Here is an 18,421-nt window from a genome sequence, read left to right on the forward strand (position 1 = left end):
CTTCACTTCACTTCACTTCACTTCTATACTGCCCAATAGCCGAAGCTCTCTGGGCGGTTATATAGATATAGATATATCAAAGTTCCACTTTGCCAAACATTTGCAAGTGAATATTCTTAGAAAAGGGGATTCTGAAGAGTGCAAAATGTTCCCACAAGCCATCCCAAATACCTACCTTGTTCGTTCCTTCTTGCTGCCCCTTTTGGCAGGTCCTTTAGCACAACTGTACTTTTAAAAAAGTCATCTTGTTGCCTATGTGATCAGTCAATCAGTGATCACATAGCCAGTGTGATGACTTCATGAAGTGATTTAGCAGTGTAATGACATAAATCTAATTCAAACTAGTTGATACAAACAATAAACTCCTTGCTAGTTGAAAGCTAACCTGTACATGCTAGCTTTCTATGTTCAGGGAGTTATGCGGAGCAGCATACGAATCTAATCCTCCCAGAAAGACCGTACCACAAGTTTTGTGGAAAGTATAAATCACCTCTTACATGTACATATTTTTAGAAAAGGTAATAGATATTTTCCACCTATAAAAAAGGAAAAGTAATATTCCAAATTGCATACCTGTTTGGCTTCAGTAAAGTGAACATGATCCTTCTGTTTTTCTTCATACATACTTCTCAGGACAGAAATTATCAACTCATTCTCCTTCTGTTCATTTCTTGGCCTTATTTTCTATAAAAAGAAAAAGGGATAGCTATCTTAGCTATCTAATTTGTGCCATATTACTTAACCTTTATTAGCACGTTGTATAATGACATTGCCACTAGATGGCAACAGCATCTTAAATGTACAATTAGCCAATCCATCTACTGACTTTGTAAACAAGGTAATGTGGGATGAAGAGAGGAATGGAGATACAAATGGGATCAAATCCAAATGAAATAAACCGCCCTTTAACAGGTATTTGAAGAATAAAGCTGTTGGAAGTTTGCAAACAATCGCATAAATATGCATAACAACTAGGCTAAAATGTCAAGGTATGGCTACAACAACAGAACCATAGAGCAGCTTAGGGTCATGCAAGAAGATTGCCATGTAGCATCGTGTGTATGTGCATGTTGAAATGGTGGCAGGTGAGGCTTGCTGTTCATGAAGAGCAGGTTTACAGCCCTGTTGGGCTTATGGAACTAGTTTCACACTACTTTAAATACTGGCAAATATATTGAAAGTAGATATATGAAATCATTTACTGTGTTCAGCCTCCCAGCCTATCTGTCTATCATTCTAAGACATTAATGGTCAAGGATTAATCCCAGCTCCCAGTGGCTTACATTAATCTAGTTGTCTTCATAAGAAATTCCACTAATGTTTAATAGTGGGCCAGGTAAGTCTTACGGTTTTCCAGCATTATGCACCAGCTTTTGTTTTTTTGCTCCTTCATAATAAGTAGTGAGGTATTTTTTAACAAAAAATTCCTATTCACAGTCCAAGGTCCAACTTATTTTTGTAAAATAGAATAACAATTCAATAATCAATGTTGAAAGCAACATACATTAACACACTTCTAGATTGTAAAATAAGAATACAAAAGTGGGGTCATTATATGGAGTATTATAGTTACAAACATTTATAAATTGTAATTTAATGCTGTTAAGATCCAGCAATCAACATTAGCTGCTGCGAGGTGCTAAACAGAGACATGAAAGAAACAATAGTAATTCCCTCCACTGCCACCTCCCAAAAAGACATGCACTGGCAAGAGATTACCTGAATTTCCTCAAAGATTGAGGCCTGCTCCTGGTTATTCAGTGTTGTTAAATGTTTCTGGAGTTCTAGTTTAGTTTTAGAAGGATGCATCCCTAGCAAGTAATGAACAAATATATAGTAAACAAAAAATATTTTTGAGAATACTTGGTCACATAATATCACAAAGTCTTGTTCAACGAATGCAAGTCTTCTAGGCTGCGGCTCTGCTCATCACATTATTATTATTATTATTATTATTATTATTAAATTTATTAATCACCCATCTGGCTGGTCACCCAGCCACTCTGGGTGATGTACAACATACAATAAAAACAATAAAAACATTTTCTAAAATACCCTAACCCACCCCAAATGCCTGAGACATTTAGGCCAGAGGCAGAGAAACAGTTTACCCTTTCATCCACAGGTGAAAGGCAGCAGCAAACTGAAGTCCAAATATGTACTGGTGACTATGACCACAACCTACCCAGCTCAGATGATCTGCTTTCACAAGTAAGGGAATGAAATGGATTTGGATAAGAATTCACTGATACCAGTGACAAGGGCCCATCAGTAACCATGCTCTGGGAGTTCAGGTCATGGATGCTGCCTGGGAAGACTCTTTTTGCCCGGTGCCTTTGTGGAGTGCAGCCACCTGAATTGAAGCAAACTCATTTTGCCTCAGCCAACACAATTCCCCACCCAGTCCTTTGAACTGCAAGGAAGCACCCCCCCAGCCTCGAAGCTTAAAAGATCCTGTGTGCATCTACAGCTTTTAACAAACAACAACAAAGCATCACTTTCCAGTGTACCTTGGAGGTTTCCTGATATGCAGAAACCGCCTCTGGCCTATCCTTTGTCCCATTTTTTCCCATACAATACATCTACAACCAGACTGAGAATGATAGTTGTGATGATTTAAACATTTTGTTTTCTCCTATTTTTGACCTTATAATCCACTTGTATTTGTCTCTTTCTAAACTTCTCAACTCCCGCTTAAGTAGCAGAATTAACAAAGCACTTCATTTTTGATCGTCTACTTGGCAATAACCCAGAAGCATTTTTTTTTAAAAAGCCAACATGTACCATACTGCACAATCCCTACCTTCTATCTTTTCACAGAGTCTATGAAGGCTCTGCATGGGACACCCTTCACAGAGCTGGAATTGTGCTTTGGAGGTCTGTTGGACAGCAGCTACTGTGAAAGCCTGTTTCAAAGTCATCATGATCTCATCAACCTAGAGGGGAAAAAACCAAGTCTGAAGACCTAATCTTTGTTAAGGGTAGAGCAAAAATCAGAAACTGCTAGCCTCTCTATTAACCTAACAGTGACAAGCATTAAGCTTACAGTCAATAAGAATATAATTTAATTGTTTTACTCTCCCACTCCTATGCTGAAGGCAGCTTAAAAACCAGTAAAATACACCAATATGTTCCAACTTTAAAATGCCTGGAATTCACAAAAACCACAATAAAAATAAATCCAGAACCATAAAACAAACCAAAAAGGAAACACAATTAAATCCATAGGTTAAGAAGTATTGCTTAATATTTGACTAACTTCAGAATTCTGCTTTGAAAACTACATTAGATTAGCTAATGATTTAATACACTGCTGAAAGGATCCTTTCGTTTCAATATTATGCATAGTCATGTTAATTGTTATGCATATTCATGTTCCATCTTACGGAGCTGAAACTGTCTACTGGGCAAGTGCTGAATCTCTATTCAAGTAGACATCTTGTCTGCTTTTAAACTGGAAGTGTTTTTTTTTTAATATCGGCTGCAAATTTTTTGTATTGTTTTAATTTGCTTTTAGTTGTTTTATGGATTATTGTTGTTTTGGGTATGTTTTTATTATGCTTACTCTTGTTTACTGGCTTTGAGACCTTGGTGAGAAGGCGGATATAAATTCTAATTAATAATAATAAAAATAATCTGCTCACCACAACACCATATTCCTAAAGTAGGCTAACCAATAGCACAGCTGTAGCAATTTGGGAGTGTGATGAAGCAAATAGATGATCCCTTTGCTGAAGATTCAGTGTTTACCATTTACCCAGTAATATACACCTTGCCATTCTAGAACAGTCATATAGATTGGCTTAGGGAGCAATCCTATGGGGATAGACAGCCGCCTCTGAAATTGCAGGCGACTGCCTATCCAATTCAGGGCAGGAGAGGGGATCATCTCCTCCGTGCTTCTCCTGCCCTGTATTCGTGGCTGGAGAGCTGATTTTGGCTGTCTATCCATGGGAAGTCGTAGCAGTGGCGGTGGTGGCTGGACAGCATATAGGATGTGTCGTACCAGCATTTCTGCCCTCCCTGCCCCACCCCTGGGAACGCCCTTTTTATGCCACTCCACACTGCTCTTACAAGCGCAGAGCACGGGGCCATGCCGCACTGCCTATGAGGGGGTGAGGGAACTGACCTATCCTATGGCTGCCTAGCCACTGAGTAGCAGCAATAGGATTGCGTCCTTAAACTTCATAAAAAAACAAAAGACAAAAATACAGCTTTTATCATTTGGAACAATTTTTTATTATAAAATAATCAGAATATGGGACACTAACTTACAAGCTTCTCTTAGCTACTCTAAGGACCAGATCCCATTCCTCAAGCTGCCTTATGGTACCTATACTTTGTGTAGGTGGGTGGGCTTGTAAAATGTTTTGCGGTAATTTTATGCAGTCATCTGCAAAGCTAACTCTTTTATTTTAGAAAAAGGTTCTTACCAGGGCTTCATCTGTACACTGAAACACATAACATACAAAATGGAAGCCCCTGTTTTCTGAAGATTCTCTGCAGATAAATCCAAAATGATCCACATGTCTAATTCCCTGCAACAAAAATAATTATGTCAAAGGTTCACAAAGATTGGCTATAGACTTGTAATTAGTCAGCTTATGGTAAGCCAGCAGAAATAAAGTATTAATTGCAACAAACAAAATGAATCAATTGAGAAATAAAACATAGTACATTCATATTCAAATATGAAAGGTTAGGTGGAAAAATATTTTTAAGCTATGACTTCAACTATATTTATTTTTTATTTCAGACAAATGGAGATTCACTACATTTTGTAGAAACTAAATATTGGAGAAAATGCCACAAAAGTGACACATTGGAAACAGTTTTAGGAAGAGTCCACATCCTTGCCTACACTTTCTAGTTCTCTCTCTCTCTCTGGATTACATTAATTGCATGAAAGCAATTAACATGCACCTGAGCAGCCTTGCGTCTATGGGAGTGAGGATGGCAAAGGGGAATTTAACTCTTTCCGTCTCTGCCATAGTCCTGCCCAAAACTATGTCTCCCAAGAAATGCAAATAGCAGGTTGGAAGAGGTGGTTTTTGTCATTAGGAAAGGAAAGGTTCCTCCTATGCAAGCACTGGGTCATTACTGGCCCCTAGAGGGACACTGCTTATGCTGGCATTTTCATGGCAGACTATAGCGGGGTGGTTTGCCATTGCCTTCCCCAGTCGTGACTACCTTTCCCCGAGCAAGCTGGGTACTCATTTTACCGACCTTGGAAGGGTGGAAGGCTGAGTCGACCTGAATTGGCTACCCGAGACCCGGCTTCCGTTGGGATTGAACTCAGGTTGTGGGGAGAGTTTTGGTTACTGCCGCCTACCACTCTGCGCCACATGAGGCTCATTTTTGTCATTAACAAAAATGAAAGGGACAGAAAGACTTAAATTACCCCTTCTCATCTTCCACAGTCACAAAGCCGTCAGTCTTCCCTGTGGCTGCTATTTACATTTTTTTTAATGTGCACATTAAGGGGGAATTCTTCAAAGCTGCAGCTACAGTGGAGGGTGGAAATGTGAGGCTTGTAGTGGGTATGTATGGCAGCTGAGTACGTATTAAGCTCCAGTTAAGTTGGGGATATCCTCCCCTCCCTTCTCTTCTGTGTTAATATCCAAAAATGTCTTGCTACAGATTAAATAAAGCTGGGGGAGAGGTGTTATTTAATGAATAATCAGTGCTATATTTGTCCTTGTGTGTTGCCTACATTGTTTATCCCACCCTTGCCTCCAAGGAGCACAAGAACAGAGCACATGCAAATGTACCTCTCCTATTTCACTTTCCACAACCACCTGATTCAACAAGTTGGGCCAGATATTAACCCCCAGCCTACGGTCACCCAGGGAACTTTATGGTCAAGTCCAACACTCTTATCCACTATGTCACAATGGCTCTCAGGTAATTTTTTTAGTCTAATCTGGAATCTTTGAGTCTGTAATCAACACAGAATTCACGAGTGTCAATACTGCACTCATTATAGAGATCATTATCTCCGGGGGGGGGGGGAGACCCCTATTTGTTTCTTGAAGCATCTTCACATTCTATTTTTGCTATATAAAAAGAAAATGAATTACTTATAGTAAAAATCTGCAGCACTGATCATGGCTGAAACCATTCAGTGGCATGGTTCAGATATAATCTAGACCACAGTTTAGTGTTACATGTACAAGTCTCTTCCCCTCCTCTCCTCTTCCAGGATGGCTGCAAGAAGGAGATCAGAAGCATCCACTTCCATTTTCAACTCACCTCAGTTTATAACTTCATACAAACCAGAAACTGCAGTTAGTTTTAACAATGGTTTATCCAAACAAGCAAGAATATAAACCACATGGCAAATTATGGCTAGCTGAAAACAGTGAAGGTTCCTGATCTCCTTTCATTTTTGCACCATAAAAGGAGGGAGGACAGGAGAGTATTGCACGAACTCATGCTCATAACAACAAACCATCTTAACTATATTTATGTAACTGCCCAATATCCAAAATAGCTAAAGATTCAAAAATACAAAAGGTTTCTGTTCATTCAAGATAAATTTCTACATTGGCCATGAACTTCTTAGGTAGTATTGTTCTCACACTGTGCTTATGCTACTGTTTTTCACAAGGGACATTCAACACAAATGGCTCCCCATGGGAAAATGAAGTAGTGTAATCACTGTGTGATCGCACTATCATCTCAAGTATGCAAAGCAGGCCTAAGATTAACAAGAAAAAACACTGTAGAACAGCCTACCCGAACTTGCAGCCCTCCAGATATTTCAACTACAACCCCCAGCATTCCTTACTACTAGCCATGCTGGCTGGAGCTGATGGGGACTGAAGTCCAAACAGGTGGAAGGCACCAGATTGGAGAAGGCTGCTGTAGACGGAACATGTTTCTTAACAGGGGAATGGGAAAGAAACAGAATGTTTGCAGGGCCATGCATTTTTCATATGAGCCTCAAAACCTATGGCTTGACTGTAAACATAGTCAAGAGATAAGTATGTAGAGTAGAAATTGAATGGTGTAGTGGCATCAGGCAATAGTGTGCCATGTGCTAGAGGACATTACAAGCAGCTGTCCCCAGGTTTTCATTTAGTTTATGCATATAACATCCTTCTGTCAGCAGCCAAGTCACATTAGTTTCCAAGGTATTAAAAAGTCAGCCAATTGTTTTAAGAACAAGAAGAAAGCACATAATGTCCTCAAACATAAATACAGTTAGGCCCTCATGGTGCCATTCAGGTGGCTGGGTTTGCAGAAACGTTTAAAAATGTTTGAGCAACAGGCCTGTAGCCAGCCTAAACGTGGGGGGTGGGGGGAGTAGAGTTCATCTGGTTTGCAGGCCTTTTAAAGACAAAAATTGTAAACTTTTAAAAAATTATTTGTTTGTAAAAAAAATGGGGGGGGGAGAGAAAATTTAGGGGGGAGGCTGGCCCACCCCTGGCTACGGGCCTATTGAGCAACACTTGTTTAAGTGAGTGGAGAACACTGCAGGAACATACTCTGGTGGTGACTCCCCCTTCAGCAAGTGCTATTATGAATTCCGTGTCCAATTCTTAGCTGAGCTAGGATAACTTCCCTCCTGCAGTTCTTGAAGGATATGGTCAACAGAAAGCAACTGTAGCATCCGTTCAGATTTGAAGATGGGGTAAACTGAGTAAATGGTGTTCCTGTGTATCTAATTAATAGTTGTGTTGCATTCCTGGAAGCTTGGTCAACCAGGCATAGCTTTTATTCCAAGACACCCAGGAACCCAATAAAGCATATCACAGAAAATGAAGAGTCTCCAACTTGGAAAAGATAACAGAAAACAATGCATATGAGCTAAGAAAGAATAAGTCTAAGGCAACAATGAGCTGTAGGAGACATATGCTGTTCCCATGTAGCCTTAGAAAATGGGGCAGGATCCAATGGTGCCCTTGCGTGGGCGGCCAGGTCCACCAGTCCTGGTGAGCACATGGCCGTCCCTTCCAGAAATCAACGTTCCTGCTCATTTCTCTTGGAAGTGCTACATCGCAGCCGCCAGTGGTACTGGACCTGGCCACCTGCACAAGGGCACCATTGGATCCTGTCCATGGTGTCAACAGTAAAAAGTGCAGCACAACTGTTGAGGAATGAACAATACTCATGAGGAGTAAGTAAGATAGTTTCATAAACCTGAATTTCTCAGATTTTTTCATTTTACTATCAAGTAAGGTTGTGTTTCTTAAGATTTAATACTGATTGTGCTTTTCATCTGGAGTCCCATATTTTTACAAAGCACACGAACAAGATTAACAGTGATTAACAGGAATATTTGCGGGGGGGGGGGGAATTGTTTTAAGGTTCATGACTCCTCAGAGCGGGAAGCAAAACAGAATGAGTTTTCCATGCTGCAGCCTTAAGCAGAGTAAGGAGTCACTGTCAACAGTCACCACAGAAACAGATTCTGTGGCAGTCCTCCAGGGAAGGATGCAGAGTGGTAGCATATGCCCTGCTTTCTCCTAAGACAGTGAATAGAAGCATATGTACTGTTTTCTTCCATTGGTTGTGCCACTAGCTAAGCAATTAAATTGACTGGGAGAGGGAGTAAAGTTTGTAATTTATTTCCTCTTGGTCTGAGAAAGATAGAATTTGACCTTAAGGGCAAGCTGCTAAGTGCTGACTCAGACGTTTTTTTGCTGACAAAGGAACTGGTCTCAAGGAAAGTACCTCTAAGTCTAATGTCTGACAAATTTCCTCTAGAAAAGAAATTTCTGAGATTTGTGTTATCTCATTTAACAAGTTACACTCAGATTTCGCCCATAAAGCCCTTGTATTCCTATCAAACTTGGTTGTCTGAGTTCAAGCTTTGGACAATCCAGAAAAAAATCTAGCTTGCTGAAAGCATATACTCATGAAGTTTACTGCACATTGGACTTTTCACAGAAATACTAGTTGCACAGTGATCCTGCCACATATTAACTGCAGTAGTCCACCATGAAATGGAGTGAGGGAGCAGGCAAAGGGAACATCAGGGCCTGCTCCAGTTGGACTTCCCCCACCCCACAGGGCTAAGTGACATCCATGGCTCTGTGGGGAAGAAGAAGGAGTGAGGGAGCAGGCAAAGGGAACATCAGGGCCTGCTCCAGTTGGACTGCCCCTCCTTTGGGGGATGAGAGGGGGGAACAGGGCCATCCCACCTGCCCTGCTGACAGTCTACCTAATTCTTTTTTCTCCCTCTTCCCTCCCCATTAACTTTTCCTTGTGTGTCGTGTCTTTTTTAGATTGTAAGCCTGCAGGCAGGGACTGTCTTCTTTGTTCATTGATTGTAAGCCGCTCCGGCACCTTTCTTGGCTGAGGAGTGGGATAAAAATACAATAAATAAATAAATGAATGAATGAATGAATGAAATGAAATGAAATGGGGGGAAATGGTTTCTGGAATGTACTCTGAGCCACATGTTTAAGCAATAAAAAATGGTTTTGCTTGAACCAGAGATTACATTTTAAAGGTAGCGCTTTTTAAAAGTTTAGCTGTCAAAAAAGTTATTCTGCTTACTCTCAAATTTTAGCTTTTTCCTCCCCTATCACAGATTGGCTACATCTGGATGATCACTCAAGGTTTCATAAAGCATAGTTTATGAAGTCGTGGCCAAGCCCCAAGGCCACACACGTCTCCCTTGTTCCTCCCCTCCCAGTTTCAGCACTTAGATCCTGGTTTGTATTAAGCCAGAGTTATCTATTATGTCTAAACTAGGGAACTCTGGATTAATATTGCTTAATAAACCAGGAAAATAAGCCAGGATCATAAGTATTATTAAAAAAATTAATAATGTATACAAATGCCACATGTCTAATAATCTGTTAGGTTTGCAAACCTAGGCTGGGATCCAAAGAAACATGCAAATAATTTCATTATGATATGTGACCAGCCACTGTTGTTTGTTTTAACATGTGAAATAACCTGCTTAACTTGCTGAATTAATATATTTGCTACCTACAAAATTCTGAGCTGGTAGAAACAAAAAGAACTTATTCTAATTATAGAAACACTTAAAATAGTTATTTTGTGCTGTTTATCGATTCTGTTAATCCTACTATTTGGAAAAATTAGAAAACATGGATGTAAACTGCCTATTATTTGTGAACAATTAAAAACAGCAACACACAATCCAAAATTATAATAAAGCAACTATGTAACTTAAATTGCCTACACAGGGACTGGATTTTGGTGCATATCTGCATACACAGAAATTAGTGTGAAAACCAGAAAATATAAGTCAAACAAGAAGGAACACTGCTTTCAGATATTTTTTAGATATGGTAAGCGGTACATAAATCGATTAAACTAATAAATAAAAATAAAGAAATTATAATATAGGTACCTGAGAACAAAAAGAAATTTCCTTAAAGCTTTTCTCAATAACAACTTTTTTGGTGTCAGGACTGATGATGTAAACTTCAGACTGGCCAATCTGAAAAGAATAAAGAGAATATTACTCAGCTGCCCTTCAAAATAGTTTATAGACAAAAATATACCTAATAATTATGCTTTGCATTTTAAGATTGTGTACCGTATACATTTTGCATGAGACAGGAGCCATAGCACAAAGTAGGGCTTACACTTTGCTATTGATTTTAATGCATTGTAGATAAACTAAACTGGATATCTTGTCTACAGGAAAGAGAACATATTTAGGGAGCAATCCTATGGCCACTAGACACTGTCTAGAGGGCTATATGATTTTTTTGGTTTCTGGGAACTGAGGTTGGAGCCAGGGCTACAACCTTGATTCCCAGAAACCACACTCCCTGCCCCCTCTCCTGCCTCTTGTAGCCAGCGTGGTTCTCTCCATGCCAGTACTTCTCTGTGCTCAGAAACAGAGCATGGAGATGGGGAAAACGGGGTGGTCCCAGGGGCGGGGAGAGGAGGAGACCGCAGAAGCTGCATTACAGTTTCCTATGCATCATGCCCCCCCCCCCCCGGGGGCTCCAAAGCTTTCCGGCTAGACAGGCAAAATCATCTGTCTAGCCAAAAAAGCAGGGCGGCTGGGGAGCACAGAGGTGAGGACTTTCTCTATAGGAGGCGAGTTTGGAGGCTGACAACTATCTCCATAGGACTGCACCCTAAATTAACTGAACAACTGTATACTATTATTCTTTAGGAATTTAGCCCAACCCAGCAAACCCTTACATACAAGGAAGATAGGAAGCTGCTTTACACTTGGTCAGACTATTTTCCATCTTGCTCAGTACTGACTGCTCTGAGTAGCAACAGCTCTCCAGGGTCTCAGGGAAGTCATGTGTTACCAGACCTTTTCAACTGGAGATGTCAAGTTTCTGCATACAAAGCATATGCTCTATCACTGAGCTACGGTCCCTCTCCCTAAAGATGCAATGCACATATGGGAGCCCCTGCACAATCACTCCTTAGTCACTTCAAATGGAAGAGAAAGAATGTTCACCTCGCTGTGCTGTGCACCTACCACTGAATAGTGAAGTTCCACATGCACAACAGATGACCTGCTCCACTGTAGATAGTAGCCATAATGTACATAGTGAGCAATGCCATTATTTACTTTATTTATTTAAAACATTTCTATCCCGCCCTATATCATTAAGATCTCAGGGCAGCGTACAGATAAAATCAATTTAAACAGTATAAGACAATAAATAATTTAAACACTAAAAACATATTAAACTATTAAACAAGCTAATATCAGTTAAAATCTGAAACAATAAAATAGTTAAAACAGTGTGCTACTTTAGGGAATGCATTTTAGCCCTCAAAAGCTTTGGTAAAAAGCCATGTTTTTACTTGGCGCCGAAACAAGACCAATGTCTGCGCCAATCCGGCCTCCAAGGGGAGGGCATTCCACAACCAAGGTGCCATAGCAGAGAAGGCCCTCTCCCATGTCCATGAATTATTTCATTTCTTAAGCTACCTGGCATGCTGGAGCAACTTTAGACTGCCTTCTTGTGTGCGTATTGAAACTGAAATAGCGTCTAATCAATATAATCTAGCACAGGGGTTGGCAGCCTGTGCTTCCCCCACCCTTAGATGTTGTTGGACTTCAACTCCCATCATCCCTCACAACTGACTATTCTGGCTAGGGCTAATGAGAGTTGCAATCCAACAACATCTGGAGGGTGACTGATTGCCCAGCCCTGATCTAGTATTACTGGAAGGTAATATGACTGAGGGCTTCTTCATGCATTATCATTTTTACGCATGCAAGTTGTTCTTGTTTACCAAAAAATGTGAAGTGTGAATGAGATAGAGAGGCACCTGCTTGCAAATACAGGACTCATACAGGTACACTCATTTAGGAGCCAGCATTGGCTGTGGCTAGGGACTTCAGCTTTAGGCTACTGTTCTGAAATCACTTCTTTCAGCGTAACTCAAATGAAGCCAAGTTACTGTGAGGCAGTAAGTTGGCTGAAGATGACTTTTTGGACCTTAGACATCACCTCACAGTCTGTTAAAGCAGAACTTTTAAGGGTAAGACCAGCCTACCTGACTGTGTGCTTCCCCATTTTAACTGGAAAGTCTTGATATGTAATAAAAACATTAAAGCTTCCATCTTTCACATGGTGAACATACATTTCAAGCCTGACACACACACAAAAGTCTCAAAATGATGGCTACTTAAAATGCCATCATGTTGAAGCTGCTCCACATAGCAGTTTGTATGTCATAGATCCAGCAGGGAATCTATTTTATTTAATTTATTTATTATCTTTTATTTACATTTATATGCTGCCCCACAACAAAGTTCTGTGGGCGGCTTACAATAAAAATGTGAAAATAATGTAAATATATAAAATAGAACATAAGACCATAAAAGCAATGGCAACAAAAATACATCCACAAACCAAATCACATAGCACCCCAAAATGTAAAGCACAGATTGTAAACTGAGATGCCCAAACTACATAAGTTATTTAAAAGACCTAGATTAATAGAGAGGTCTTTTCCTGGCACCAAAATAGAGCATAGGAACAGCACCATGCAAAACTCTCTAAGAAGGATCGTCCATAACTGGGGTGCCACTACCAAAAAGACCCTCTCCCTGGTAGTTATCCAACATTCTTCAGGGAAACTCAAGTGGGGCATGATCTGGTATAGAGCACCAGCATAATTTCTAGAGGCTGGATAGGAGTACCATCATGAACTATAAGCTTTCAGAGTTTTGTAAAAAATGTAAACAGAGGTGCTTATTTTCTAGAATGAGAGATACCAAGACAGCCTGTATGAGTGCCTAGCTATTTGCCCTAGCGCTTAAGTCTATGTGGGGACAGGCTGCAGTTGCTCACTGGTGAGGGAAAGTACTATTTCAGACATACATTTCTTTATTACTTCATATCAATTTCCTTAAAAAGAAGAATCATGCCAAAATGGGAAGGAGTGGTGCTAAATGGCTGTCTTTAAAGGATCTGCAAGTTCAAGAGCAATGATATGTATAAGATATGTCAGCTGGAGTCCTAAGCACTCAATACTAGGAAAGAAATCTCATCTGAATCAAGCAGGATTTAGTTCTGAATAAACATGCACAGATAGGCAAAGAGCAGCTGGGCGGGGGAAGAGGTGATTGGTGAAACTGCACAGTGGGAAAGCCTTAACTTTTTCTCTCTCAGCACTGCTTCCCTGATCCAATTCGAGTCCCCCTACAGCTATTTTCAGGTTTTAAAAATAAAATGGGAGATCCAGCCACGTATCTCCTGTGTAACATACAGTGCAGCCCCACGCTGATCACAGCGTGAACACGGTATCCCCATGCCACTTCAAAATAAATGAGTGGTAATGGTGGGAGGATTTGACATGCAGCTGCATGCAAACAGTTTGCCATATGAAGCTGCCTTTCCAGCCACCACCAAGTCATGGCTGATAGTGACATATCATTGTCTTTGAAATAAAATGGGCCTCAAGAGTAACTGGGTGCAGAATTGCAGTGTAAACTTGTACGTGTTCTCAAGCAAACATTTACATTTGTAGTAGCTTAGGCATGAAAATATTCACATTTTTCCTAGTTAAACTATTTTAAAGGGATAACACAACAAAAATAAACCTCATTCTACCTTCAAATCTCTTGACCCATTTACCAAAAAAATGAAGGAACACCAGGGCACAACTTTGATCTGTACTAGTTCTTTGGCTGGTTCAATCAAATCCCTGTTTAATAAACATATATGAACAAACCTTTGGGGCATGCACACAGCCCCTTCACTCCTCCTTTCATGGCAGGAGCAGCAAACAAAAGAGGAGCTCTTCAATTAATTATAGTTTCCCAGTTTGTTGAACTGGAAAACTATAGCTAATGGCTTCAGAACAAGCCAGGATATTAAACCAACCTCAAGCTATGAACTGGTTCGCATGTAACAACTACCCACGGATTGTTTAACCCATGGGTAGTTGGGACCACGCAGGAAGTGTTCTGCCTCCACTTTGTTTCTGCTTTGATAAACCACCCAGAAATACTTTGTTCCTGGGTTGGGCTCCATGACATCTGAACTTGGAACTCTGGGTTGTTGAGAGGGAAACAACCCAGAGTTTTAATCCATGGTGTGTTGTTGGGTTAAAACTCTGGGTTGTTTCTCCCTCAACAACCCGGAGTGATGGATTTGGACATCACAGAGAACAACCTTGTTCTTGGGCTTCATAAACCTCCTTGTTTTTGCTGCCTGGGACTGCAAAAAGGAAGGAAGGAAGGAAGGAAGGAAGGAAGGAAGGAAGGAAGGAAGCAAGCAAGCAAGCTGTCAAGCACCTTGCAGGCCACAATCATGGCTGTCTAATGAGTTGCTCAACTTCAAGGTTCATGAGTTGTGCAAGCCTATTTTAAACTAAACAGAAAGCATCCCATCACTCCTTGTACTCACACACACACACAAACACTGAACTGAATTAATTGCAGTAGTTCAACTAGTAGTAATACCCCAAAGCTTTGGATATCTGTTTCTGTAAACTGGTTATCCATTGTTCAGAGATGCTAGCAAACAAAACTGTTTTTACCGTGAATAACATAATCCGGTTCCCTGCAATATCTGTAGGCTGCACATTTTGCCCATGGATAAACCGACTTTTTAAATTCAGAGAAACCACATCATCATCAAAGGATCTGCCAAAGCTGTTACTCCGCAGGCTCCCAGCTTGCAAATCTTTCTTGAAAGAAAACGAACGCAGTCCAGGCTGAGAATAGGATTTCCTCATCGGCCTTTTTTCCTGTTCTTCATTAACCAAGGGTTGGAAGACAGATCGGAATTTATCACTTATGGAAAATCCTCCAGATTGGTTGGCAGTTTCATGTTGTTGGGAAAATGAGCCAGAGTCCAAGTTTTTGGTATAACTAACATCATTAAATTTTTCAATACATTCATCTATGAGTGCTGGAGGTGCATTTTTGTGTGCTACTGTCACTCGACCACAGAACAGCACCTCAAATTTTTTGCTAAAAGGATCTTCAACATCCGAAAGGTTACTCTGAAACTCTTCCTGACGTGCAATCTTCCCAGCTTGTCTGATTGTGCTTATAATCTCAGGTACCTGCAAGAAAATGATGATAATATCAGAGCTCATTCAAAAAGAGGAAAATTGAGATTAAAAAGGGACAGAAAATAATGTATAATTGTGAATCAGTCCTAATTCTGAGAAACCTCAGTATAAATTAACTTTGGGGCATGGATGCACACAGACATTCATCATTTGATCATCCCCACATCAAGAGATGACATATGTGCAATTTGCTAGTAAAAACCTAATATTACAGAGAGAACTTAATATCGCCTTAAACAGAATAATTTTCAGTGAAGTTAGATCACAAGTTAAGATGCCAATGATCAGCACTGACTGATGAATGGAAGAGAAGTACTTGTCCTATCGAGGCTAGGATCCAAAGTGCTACCTGTGCACAGTACACACACTTTTCTTTCACACTGCCCTAGTGCAGTCTTGTCCCCCCGGTCAAGCAGCATTCAAGATGATGCGTAAGGGCTGTGGCCATAATTTAATTATATTTTTGACTTTTGTATATTTCTATTTATAGGTTTTAACTGTACAAGTTTTAATGTTGTAAAGCCGCCTTGAGTCCCAGTATTGGGGAAAAGGCAGGATATTAACAACAACAACAGGAAAACCAGTAAGCCCTATGTAAAAACCCAAACCTGTCCTGTGTATGCTGCACAAGATACAATATATTTAAATCCTGACCAGAGTATGTGCGCATATGCCAGTATGAAAGGAGTTTCAGGCAGTCATGAACTAAGGCGATCACCTTTAGGGAGAAAATAAATACAGCTTAGCAAATGCAAATACTTTACCTTTCTGCAAACTAAAGGTCAATTCAAGCACCACTTTTCTGGTATAGCAGACAGCGGTAATGTCTCTCCAATGACACACGTAAACGAGAACCAATGGGAGGGCTGTATGACATTACTTCCTACAACAGGCTGCTGCACCCTAGGAAGGTGTCATGGTGGTATGGGAAATTTATTCAACGGTACATGTGGTTCTGGTTTACACCTGTTACTGACAAAACAAGGGATCAAACCAGGTGGAAGCAGCTCCCACACCATAAAGGTAAAATTAGAACTGGGCCAGGTTTCCTCCTTCTGAATGCTTCTGGATTCAAGGCATGATGGCATAAATAAAAAGAAAACAGTTTTGCAGCTGCTTCCCTTCTCATAAAAGACAAGTTCGGTTTAACCAAGTTTTAGAATGAAAAAATATGTTGTTGCTTATGGTGAAGCAAGCATGTAGGGAATAAAATGTAATGCTTCTACTGTTAGAGTACCATTTCTGTTCTTAAGTAGATACATGGTATTCCAGAGAGAAAAGGAAAACTCTCTGACTTTGTATGTGAATGTATCTGCTTTTTTTTTTTTTTAAAGCAGAAGCAAGTTTCAGCCTTAATGGTAACAGAAAGGATTTACCTTGTGATTTCACAAAGACCTCAGTAAGGTCATTTCATGAATAACAGACATATCTCAATAACATTACTCAGAGGACTCCAATAGGGAAACAAGAATGATCTAAAAATGAGACAGGAAGAATTACTTCATTCTCTGAGCATGGTGCATGACTCAGATTGCCAACATACAGTTTGATTGCACTTTGAACTAATATGAAGAAGGTTAAAAAAAAGCAGAAGAGTAAGAACAGAAACTGCTCTCTTGTACTTTGTGAAGTGCCACACACATTGATGGCTCTATATAAGTAATAAAGGCGCTACAAAAAAAACTGGATATGTCTTTACCCATACTTAATATTATTGGTACAATTGCAAAAGTATCTAGTATTTATCTAGAATTTGATGGCTAGTTCTCAAATAGCGAAGAGAAGACAAGAGGAAAGGAGGGAAGTACATTGGCCTTCTGCCAATAAGCTGAAGATAATGTTCTAAGCCAGGCCACTCCAACGTGGCGCCTGTGGGGACTTCCAATGGTGTCCACAAAGCTCTCCCCCCCCTGCCCCCTTCAAAAAAAATGTTTGAAGAAAACCCTTGCAAAATATTCGGGCAGTCTCCTTTCTCTCCCGCTCATAGCCTCTAGCCTTGCTCTTTCTCTCCCCTCTCTCCCTTTGCCTTGCTGTTCCCCTCTCCCTTCCAGCCTCTAGCCTTGCTATTTCTCCCCCCCACCTCTTTAGCTCAGTTTCTCCCCCTCATAGCCTCTAGCCTTGCTCTTTCTCTGCCCCTTTGCCTTGCTGCTTCCTCCTCCCTCCCAGTCTCTAGTTTATCCCCACACTTTACATTGCTGTTTCTCCCCACCTCCAAGCCTCTACCCTTGCTCTTTCTCTACCCTTTGCCTTGCTATTTTCCTCTTCCTCCCAGCCTCACTATTTCTCCCCCCCAACCCCTCTTTAGCTCACTCTTTAGCCAGGCCCCCATGGCAGCCATTATGTGACTAGCCACATCCTCTGTGGGAGCCATTTTGTGGTGGTGCCCACGGCAGGTTCTCAAGTTCCCAAATGTGCCCATGGGTCCAAAACATTTGCGGACCCCTGATATAAGTTAAGATTTACTTGCATGTTGCAAATGCTAGTGCTGGATTTATCTGAAAAAGTATAGTATGAAAATCTATGCATTATTCAGGGAGTGTTTGAAGATGGGTGGAAGGAGAAAACATGGAGACTTTCCTGTTGTCTTTTTCCCCCTCAGTCCCAATTTATAAATCTATTTTTGTGACTATCTGGACTCAACAACAAGGTGGTATTCATCTTTTTTTTTAAATCCAAGTATTTAAATCCAAATCATGATAATGAAAATATCTGTGTGCTTCCTAAGTAATCATACTACCTGATTCTGCCTGGGGAAAAATATTAACTCTCTAATGCTTGAAAGTTATTTACCTCCCAGAAGTACTTCTGCAATTTAAAACTAAAGTCACTGCAAAATTCTAGGGGTGGTAGGAATGGAATTCAGTGGCATATTTTATTAATTTATTTGTTTGCAGCTTTTATATACCACGGAATATAATAAAAT

General features: G+C 40.4%; 1 protein-coding gene across 4 annotated transcripts in view; it reads right to left on the bottom strand.

The window, feature by feature from the left end:
- Window positions 1-18,421, bottom strand: part of TBC1D1 (TBC1 domain family member 1) — a 127,588-nt gene that overhangs the window by 49,942 nt on the left and 59,225 nt on the right. For all 4 annotated transcript variants that reach the window (XM_084856953.1, XM_084856955.1, XM_084856956.1 and 1 more), the window contains 6 exons: window positions 14,959-15,489; window positions 10,334-10,423; window positions 4,434-4,538; window positions 2,804-2,936; window positions 1,720-1,811; window positions 574-684 (listed from right to left, as the gene is read on the bottom strand). In XM_084856953.1, the coding sequence (XP_084713079.1) occupies window positions 574-684; window positions 1,720-1,811; window positions 2,804-2,936; window positions 4,434-4,538; window positions 10,334-10,423; window positions 14,959-15,489 (1,062 nt within the window). The remainder of the gene's footprint in view (window positions 1-573; window positions 685-1,719; window positions 1,812-2,803; window positions 2,937-4,433; window positions 4,539-10,333; window positions 10,424-14,958; window positions 15,490-18,421) is intronic.

The sequence above is a fragment of the Heloderma suspectum genome, chromosome 5 (assembly GCF_057233095.1).
Source record: "Heloderma suspectum isolate Gila_16-S chromosome 5, 16-S_ref, whole genome shotgun sequence".
NCBI classification, from domain to species: Eukaryota; Metazoa; Chordata; class Lepidosauria; order Squamata; family Helodermatidae; genus Heloderma; species Heloderma suspectum.